The following is a 9,638-nucleotide window of genomic DNA, read 5'->3' as shown; positions in this document are numbered from 1 at the left end:
AACGACCTGTTGAGTATAATTGTTTTCAGGTATTCAGTTATCTGTTAAAACCGAATTCATGTTAATCGATTAACACCTTCCTTAATCGATTAATTGGCATATTTTTCAGCTAGATGATTAAATGATAAACTACCTATATGTTATGCTCATCAACTATACATGTTTTACCAATATATAATACCTAAGATGCACAAGTAACATGTATGATTAATGCATGAACATATAATAATCTAGATGACATGTCTCATGTAAATGAATTGATTATTTTTAAGGCATGTGAGAATTGCATATAAGTTTACCTAACCTAGACTGAATATCTAAGGCACACATCTAAGATTCTAAAAATGACTCTTTTAAGGAACCTAGTCTAGATATGAAACCCTTGAGTCTACGGCATATTGATTTGTTGAGTCATCTTCAAGCTTTCACTAAATTATTGTCTTCATCAAAATATAGACAATCTAATAGTACTATACTTGACACTTTGCACTTTCATCATTTTCATTCAACACTCAAATTTATCAATGTTGTTAAAGACATCAATTTTCAAAGTCACTCAATTATTTCTCTTTTGTTTACGAGTTTATTATTAGAGGGCAACATGGGAAGAGAAAAAACTTCAAATCCATGAAATACACTTTGAGATGATTTTTAAGCCCTCAATTTTCTTTTTTTCTACTTTAAAAACCAACTTACAAACAAACTTTTAGTCCCAACAACGTGATTGTTTTGTGTGGGAGGTAGGGGCAGTGTGATTGTTTTGAGAGAAAAAAATTAGATTGAAGTCATAGAAAGTTAACAAAATTTCATATCAATAATATCATAATGACCTCAACAGCTTCATTGAACTTCACGGTTGTTAAAATGGTAGGAGACATGCTTGAATCTTCTTGATGAAACAAGAAAGATGAGAAAAGAGAATGAGAAAGAAACCTTAAAGAATTGATATTTCTCATTACTGAAAATGAATGAATTGAATTACAAGGAATAGGGGAATCACCATTTATATACTAACTAGTTAATCGATTAATTAAATTGTTAATCGATTAATGAAAACAATATTACAACTAACAAACCGAAATCAACTAACAACTTTAACAATGTTTTTGGGAGGACCCCATTTGCAAAACTTTGCTAAAGTAAATACGGGGTATTGAATTTATGCTTATAAATGAATGTTGCAGATTGTGTAATTTAAAATGACTTTTAGATATGTGTAATTAAGGAGGTTAGTTAGCGTGATGTTTTAAGTAGAAAAGTGATAATATAATTAAGCTAAATCTTGGGGTTATTGATGTAATTTACTCTTTATCTCTCATTTATTATGTGGAAATGAAATGAATGTTAGCGTATTTTGTCCTTTCCTAAAAGTACTTTTAATAAATTAACTATTTAATTGTGTTTATTAAGCATGGTGAATGGTTTAGCTATTTTATCATTTATCAATTACTAATTAAATAATAATAAACATACAATTACATGTTAAATAATTAACACAACATAATTTATTTTTTTAATAAAGCACGTGTTTGACATATAATTAAAGTACTAACTATTCTACATATAGAAAAATAGAGGGCCACGAAAGGGAACAGTGAAGGAGAAGAGAAACAATAGGAAATAGAAATAATAATAATAAGAATAATAATAGGAGGTCATTAATAATAATAAATAAAATGGATGATAATATATGAGAATTGATAATTTTAGAGTTATTATATGAAAAGACTCCATCTGAGTTTAGTTACATAGAAAATACCAACAAATGGTAAGGTTTTATTAGATTTTCATATATGGTATTATAGTAGGCAAAAATATCTAATGTTTAATTTCTTTGAGCGATAATCATTTAAATGGAAAACTATATACCTTAGAATGAATTAATTTATTATCTATAAGATTAAAGGATACTCTTGCTAAAAGGGTAAATTTTCACTTCTTTTCTAATGATGATGGAATCATAAACAATAACAAGCTTAGGTGTAACTAATTCACTGCTCATTAAAGATTGTGTGCTACATTTTTACCGGTCTAATTTATAATGCTCACAATCGATAATTCCAAAACTCTAGGTTGTATGTCATTTTTTTCACATGCATGAAGGATTTGGTAAGATTGGAATAGAACTCCTTCATTTCATGTACCTAACAGATTCATTCCATTAATTACTTATGTCACGACATGGCTTCACTGCAACAATAATGTAGTCATGAAATCTCACTTTCTTCAAAACCCCACATTCTCTTCACAAACTTCCCTACCTGCTCTTCCATATTAAGTAAACTTTTATCCTCACATGCTAGCAGAAAAAAGTAATTTTTTCTTCTTATTATTAGCTTTTTCCATGTGATATGCACTATATAACACTAAAAAAATAGAGGGGATCTACTTACTTAATGAGAAAGTTAAAAAAAAAAACTTAATTCATATCTTAGTCATTAATTTTATTAAAATTTAATGGTTCGAATCTATTGACTAATTCAAATCATCTAAACTATTTGATTTTCATAGAATGAATAACTAATAAGTTTCTTTTAACATGGAGTAAGTTAATCACCTTATAAAAAAAGTCATTCAATTCATTGCCTTCAACTGTTCATTATATAATATTACTCTTCAGAGTCACTCAATATTCTTTCTGATACAAAAGAAGCTTTAGCCTGAGAATATGAAGAATTTCTTGGTTTCTTTATTTTATTTGTTTCCTCCTATCATTGCAATCATTCTGTTGCTGCTTACTCCAATTCCAAATGCACAATTAACATCAAGTGAGAATAGAATTCTTCTCCAAATTCAAAAGCTTCTTGAATATCCTCAAGTTCTTGAAGGATGGACTAACATGACAAATTTCTGCTACCTCCCTCCCTCACTTTCTCTCAAGATTGTGTGCTCAAATGGTCATGTAATTGAGTTAACTATCATTGGAAACAAGGGCTCCCCATTTTCTCGAAGAACAGAACAAACTTTTCGGAATTTGAATGAAACTCTTTCGAAAAGATTCTCCATTCATTCTTTCTTTACTGTCTTGACAAAGCTTTCAAACTTGAAGGTGTTGTCATTGGTGTCCATTGGCCTTTGGGGTCATTTACCATCGAAGATTAACCGGTTCGCATCGCTGGAAGTTATGAACATTAGCTCAAATTTCATCAATGGTGAAATACCATCATCAATATCCTCTATGAAAAGTCTCAAGAGTCTAGTTTTGGCTGATAATCAGTTCAATGGGATTGTCCTTGATCTTACAGGACTTGCTTCACTCGAAGAGCTGAACTTGAGTGGCAACAAATTCGGTCCTGAATTCCCTTCAACTGCGAAGAAGCTTATGAGGATCAACTTGAGAAACAATTCTCTTAGATGTCAGATTCCACCCCAACTAATGCAGGTTGATAAACTTCAACAACTTGACATTTCTTCCAACGAAGTATTCGGAAATATCCCATCTTTTCTGTTCTCTCTTCCTTTCCTCCAGTACCTAAACTTGGCTGCAAATCATCTAAGTGGTTCTCTCTCTTTGAACATATCATGTAGTTCTGCTCTAACATTTGTAGATATATCAAACAACTTCCTGCTAGGAAAATTGCCACCCTGCATTGGTTCAAAGTCATCGAAACGAACAGTACTGTATTCAGGAAATTGTTTGTCAGCGAGACGCTCAAATGATCAGTTTCCATCTTCATATTGCAAGAAAGGAGCAGCCTTAGCGGTTAAGCCGCCACTTGGAAGCCAGAAGGATGAGTCAAAGATGCAACTAGGCCTAGTACTTGGTATTACCGGAGGTGCTGTAGGAATTACAGTATTCCTGGCTTCACTCATCTTGTTCATCTTTAGAAAGTCCAGATCAGAAAGAACAGATAATAACGTAGACAGACATGTTTCGGATAAAGTCTCAATCACTGCATATCCAAGACCAAATGTTGAGACAGGTAAGGCCTCGATTATGGGGTGTTTCTTTTGATATGATAATGTGATAAATCTTGCACATCTTGTTATATTTAGATCATAGTTTTCATTCCTCAAGAAGTAGTTTAGATGCTGCTTAATGTAGTTCTTCATTTTAACTATGCATTAATTTGTTTTTACTTATTTATTTATGTGGAAATAGGACATGTTCCTCAGACAATACTTGAATTCCCACCATACAGCATTTTCACATCAGAAGAAATTGAAGATGCAACAAACAACTTTCACCCATCAAACTTAATAGAAGGATCTCAAGGAAAGGTATAAAGGAAATTTTCATATGATATATGGGTTCATAATGAGATAGAACACTAAAGACCAAGTTGTAATGGTTCTTAATCTTGTTACACAGCTATATAAAGCTTGGCTTAGAGATGGTTCAATGGTACTGGTTCATCGCGTAAAGCTAAAGCAGCCTTTGCTAAAAAATATTATGCAGAACTTGAAGGTATTATCCAATTTAAGGCATAGGCATTTGGTGAGTATTGTAGGACACTGCGTCGTTACTTATCAGGGCCATCCCCAAACAGCAAGCACAATATTCATAGTATTTGAACACGTTTCAAATGTGTCGTTGAAGGATCATCTAACAAGTAAGCATTCACACAGAATTAACTTCAAAATTAGATATTTAAATGAGCAAAAAACTGTAACATGAAATTCCATACAACAGATAGGAGAAAAAAGGAATTGCTGAAATGGCCACAAAGAATGACAATCAGCATAGGCATTGCAAGAGGAATCCAGTTCTTGCACAAAGGAATTGCTCCCGGAATATTCGGCAATAATTTGAAGATTGAGAACATTCTTTTAGATGGTAGTCTCAATGCAAAAGTTAGTGGATACAGTATTCCATTGCCATCAAAGGTTAGAACAAAGATATTATCTAACTGATTTTCTTGGTAATATTTGCATTCAGTACCTCATTCTAACAAAAGTTAAATCTGCCTTTGTCAATTTTAGAAAGGTCTTGACAGCACACTTGACAAACAAGTTGAAAGGTACTTCTCTGCTTAAGATTATACCTTTCTTTAATTCTTCTCTTCCATTATCAGAAGTATAATATGGTGTTTTTAACCTGAAAAAGTATAATATGCAGTACCAATAATGCAGAAAAGGAAGATATCTATCAATTTGGTGTTATTCTACTAGAACTTATCACTGGCAAGCCAATTACATCTTCCAGTGAAGTAGAGGAGTTGAAAGATGAGGTATCCATGACATTTTACGCTTAGTCGGATATCTTCAGATTAAATGCTCACAAATCATTGGAGTTTCTATTCTTACATAATTAGATGTTTTGAACCCCATTGAAGAACTTACAAAAGCATAACAATGGTAGCTAGGATTTGTTTTTCTTGTCCTCTAATTTCCTCTTTATCATGTTCAGCTGGAGAAAGGCTTATTAGAGGCTACATCACCGATGCTAATGAGTGCGACCGATCCTAACATTGAGGGAACTTATGCATATGAATCAATGAAGACTGCAGTTCAGATTACCATAAACTGTATCAGCAAGAATTCCAGTAATCACCCATCAATAGAGGATATTATCTGGAATTTGCAGTACTCGATGCAAGCTCAAGGGTCAAGGACCAGCAGTGGAAACCCCAGTCCAAACCTGTAAACTTGCTTCAATCCTCAATCCGCTAACTTTGCTGCTCATCTTTGTGAACAACATTATTTCGGTTTCGGATTCTCTTCGGAAATTTGATAATACCAAAAGCATTCTAGATTAGGCCTTTAAAACAAAGGATCTAGGCATATTAAAGTACTTTGTCAATAAGAGTATTGTTAGACTTATTGTCTCACAAGTCTATTTCTGGTCATTGATTCTTGCATGGGTTCATCATTAAAGGTCCTAACTAATTAAGTAACTAGTACAATAAGATCTTATTCTGATGAAGATTTATAATGAGCTTCATAAGGAGAAATTGTCATATCCATGTCAATTCTTTATTCTAACATGAATAGCTTATTCTGACACCAATCATTTGTTGTAATGCGAATTCTTTTATTTTAACTTTTGTTAGCTGAATAATTAAACGTTTTCAACATTAGAAACTAGAGAATTGAGACTGCTCAAAATATTAGATATGGATCCAAAACCTATATCATTGAATCTACAAAGCTGTCATGACATCGTTACTATATGTGAGTACTACTACTATATTATCACGTGGAAAATGATATTGATTGATACAAGTCTACCATACGTGAAGTGAAATACACATGGGTAATAAAGGATGGGAGAACATGATGAATGAACTTTTATCCATGATCAATTGAATATATTTAATGTTGGTTTTCCAAAATCTTGGAATTACTCTCAATATCCAAATAGGAAGTTGAATTAGCATTTTCAAGGTGTCTTGAAAATATGACACAAGTTAATCATTCACTATGTATATACAATGAAGTATTCCACTATTCCTCCCTTTCACAATGTAAAGGGAACTTGTGAGGAAGAGAGTGAGAAGATAAATTGATTCTGAATTAGGTCTGGCATTTATTTACTTTTGGATTCTAGAAGATTTTTCCATGGTAAAATTCTCTATATTTATTTATTTATTGCTTCTGCAGGTGCCAATTTTACATCCCATAAGAGAAATTGGTTCTGATTTTTTTTGTTTTGTGAATAGTTATAATCCCACAAGAATGCATTTTTCATCACATTGGTTTTCGTCAATGGTAACGTGTTTCTCATGATCGTGGCCATTATTAAGTACACTTCAGTTTAGCATAAAAAAGGAAATGAAGTCAAGAAAACTAATGTTAAGATATTTTTCAGGCACAAGAACAACATTTTTATTCTCGTCTCTCAGGAAACATCATTTTTATTTCTACTAAGGTTTCATAGTTTATCTCAACGTATACACAAATTCTCTCTTTTCATTTTTACTTTGGGGTTTACATTTTCTGACAAGTATAACTACAAAGGTATTCTTGTGTAAGAAGTATCTATATACTCTATATACTATATAACAAAAAAATGGTTTTGTCATGTCATCCTATCACACGTGTCACAACCTCACCAAAAAATTTTCCTCCTAAAACACTAACCTTTTTTAATGTACATCATCTCACACGGGATGAAAGTACGCTCATTCATATTACGGAAGCACATCTTTTGTCTCATAATGAGTGTCTATCTATGAGTCATAAGCTACGAATGAAAAGAAAAATACTTAAAAATTAAATTAAATTTAAATATATTTTTTCAATCAATCACAATGTTATGACACAAGAAGTGTGACACTCATTATGAGACGACAGATGTGCACCCATATATTATTTAATAATAACATATATATCCTATATATAAAACCAAAACATGTCGTAACCATCACCATATGTAATTTACATATTCCTATTTTGCCCTTATTAATATTTTTAATTCATATAAAAAGATCATATAATCCTACATAACCCCCACCAAAATTTGAAACTACATCTCTAACAATAAATTGGATATTCTAACAAAAAATTATAATTTAAAATATATCCAACAAAAATTTATAATATAAAATATACTAAATACAAAAAACATTCTAATTATATCAAAATTAAATACATAAAAATGGAATATTTAATTGTATAAAATAAAAATGTAGGTCGGAAGACACGAAGTACCTATCGACACACTAGTGATAATAATGATATTTTATAATGTAATAATAATAAAATTTAATCATTTTATAAAATTGTAATTGCATTGGTAATATGAGTAACACTCGTATTATTAACGATGTAAATTTAGAGTAAAAAAATGTTTCGCCACATCATCCTATGACATGTGTCACAACCTTAATGGAAATTTTCCCTCCTGAAACACTTCACTTTCTTAATGTACATCCTCCAAGACATGACACAAATATACCTCATTGTTCATTACCCATTATATATTTTAATAATAATAATAACATTTAATAATATAATAATAACATTTAATCATTTTATAAAATTGTACTTGTGCAATGCTAATACTACAAGTAACATGTGTGTTATTAACAATGTGAATGTACGAATAACATGTGCGTTTTAACTATGCGAATGTATGTATAATATGTGTATTCTTAATAATGTGAATGTAAAAATATGTGTTTTTAACTATTAAAATGCATGAGTCACATGTTTGTTCTTAACAATATGAATGCACATATAACATGTATATTTTTAATCATACGAGTAATAACATGTATATTGTTAACCATATAATATGTCTTTTAACTATGCGGCCAAAAATATCGCTTGGATAACTTCCTAATTCTTAATAAATAAGAATCTACTTACAACAACAAATGAATGAAAAATATTGAAGATGCTCTTAATCAACACCGTGTTTCAGTGGAAAACAATGACCAAATATGAGTATTTGTTATTCTATTAGATAATTTGAGGCCTGCCATGTTGCTCATGAGCCCATTGCACTGAACTCGCCTAAACTTTAGATAGTAAAAAATAAATGTTAAAGAAGCTTACAAACTCTTTATTCCAAATAAAAAATGTTAATATAAGATAGTAGAAAATAAGGGTATACGTGATTACAGTTTAAACTTCGAAATTGATGAAACTGAACTGAATCAAAACATAAAATATGGTTCAGTTTAGTATCACGATTCAGTTATTTTTTTAAGAAAGCATTTATGTTCGGTTTATGATTTTAGAAATTTAGGAACTGCTGGAATTGAACCAAACACATTAAAAAAATAGATACTAAAGAATTCTTCAACCAATTTTATGGTCTTAAATTATCAATTTGTATAAATTATAGTGTTATATATGTTACTAAATTGTTATTATGTTAGTGTTATATATGTTACTTGTAGTATACACTAAATTATAGTGTTATATATGTTATTTGTATAAATTTGGCCTTTAATCTACACTTTCTTAAGGTTTTGTTGGTTGGATTCTCATTAAGATTTCATGAACTAAAAGTGGTGCAACTATGGATTATAGTGTAGAGTTTGCTTGGATTTCCTCCTAATTTCTCTTCAAAGACTCTACCCAACCATTTCAAGGTATGGAGAACTCAAATTTCACCTCTGATTCACAAAAAAATGACATGCAAGGGCTTTCCTTACTGTTTTAAAAATTCTGGTCTAAGTGTGGTTAGGGAAATCATGCATTGCTGTGGTTGTTGTTGAGTTGTAAGCTTAGGGTTGTGTTAGAAATGATCATGGCTATGTTTAGAACTCTTTGCATGTTGGAAATATTCTATATGCAGGTCTTTTTATCCCAAGAATTTCGTGGTGAAAGGGTTGCTAAACCCAATCACCTCCTTGTGTTGTTGATAGATCCAAAAGGGTGTTTTAGGTGTTGTTGTGATTGTTCTAGGATGTTTAGGATTGAAAAACCCTTGCATGTGTTATAAGCTTTTTTTAACACCATGAACTCATAATCTTTAACTCATTCCAAAGGTTAGAACTCGAAAATTTTGAAGGCTTAGAAGCCATGCAAATTGGTCCCAAGTATTCAAGAGTTAAGGAAACCCTAATACCTTAATTCCTTGATAACTTGAGTTCCTAACATCCATTTTTTACATATAATATATGCATATGTTCATATTTTAAATTTCTAGCTAAATATCATTCTTTAAGGGACAAAAAATTCGAAATCCTCACTGTTTAAAGGGAAAAACGAAAACAGTCCCTAGTTGGCACTCCAAACTATCT

General features: G+C 31.1%; 1 protein-coding gene across 7 annotated transcripts in view; it reads left to right on the top strand.

Annotated features, from left to right (window-relative positions):
• LOC109335989 (probable LRR receptor-like serine/threonine-protein kinase At1g14390) overlaps positions 2,605-9,638 on the top strand; it is a 10,804-nt gene continuing 3,770 nt past the window's right edge. For 2 of the 7 annotated variants that reach the window (XR_002106284.1, XR_002106285.1), the window contains exons 1-7: positions 2,605-3,923; positions 4,103-4,221; positions 4,313-4,553; positions 4,634-4,827; positions 4,924-4,961; positions 5,060-5,171; positions 5,351-5,738. Coding sequence is in view for 3 of the 7 variants with exons in the window: in XM_019572307.1 (XP_019427852.1) it covers positions 2,669-3,923; positions 4,103-4,221; positions 4,313-4,553; positions 4,634-4,827; positions 4,924-4,961; positions 5,060-5,171; positions 5,351-5,587 (2,196 nt within the window). In the remaining 4 variants the exon portion in view is untranslated. Of the gene's footprint in view, positions 3,924-4,102; positions 4,222-4,312; positions 4,554-4,633; positions 4,828-4,898; positions 4,962-5,059; positions 5,172-5,350; positions 5,790-9,638 lie in introns of those variants that run through there. The other 5 variants (XR_002106287.1, XR_002106286.1, XM_019572307.1 and 2 more) reach the window with 5 other exon arrangements.

Source organism: Lupinus angustifolius, chromosome LG02 (assembly GCF_001865875.1).
Source record: "Lupinus angustifolius cultivar Tanjil chromosome LG02, LupAngTanjil_v1.0, whole genome shotgun sequence".
NCBI classification, from domain to species: Eukaryota; Viridiplantae; Streptophyta; class Magnoliopsida; order Fabales; family Fabaceae; genus Lupinus; species Lupinus angustifolius.
This window is presented reverse-complemented; position numbering and strand designations above follow the sequence as displayed.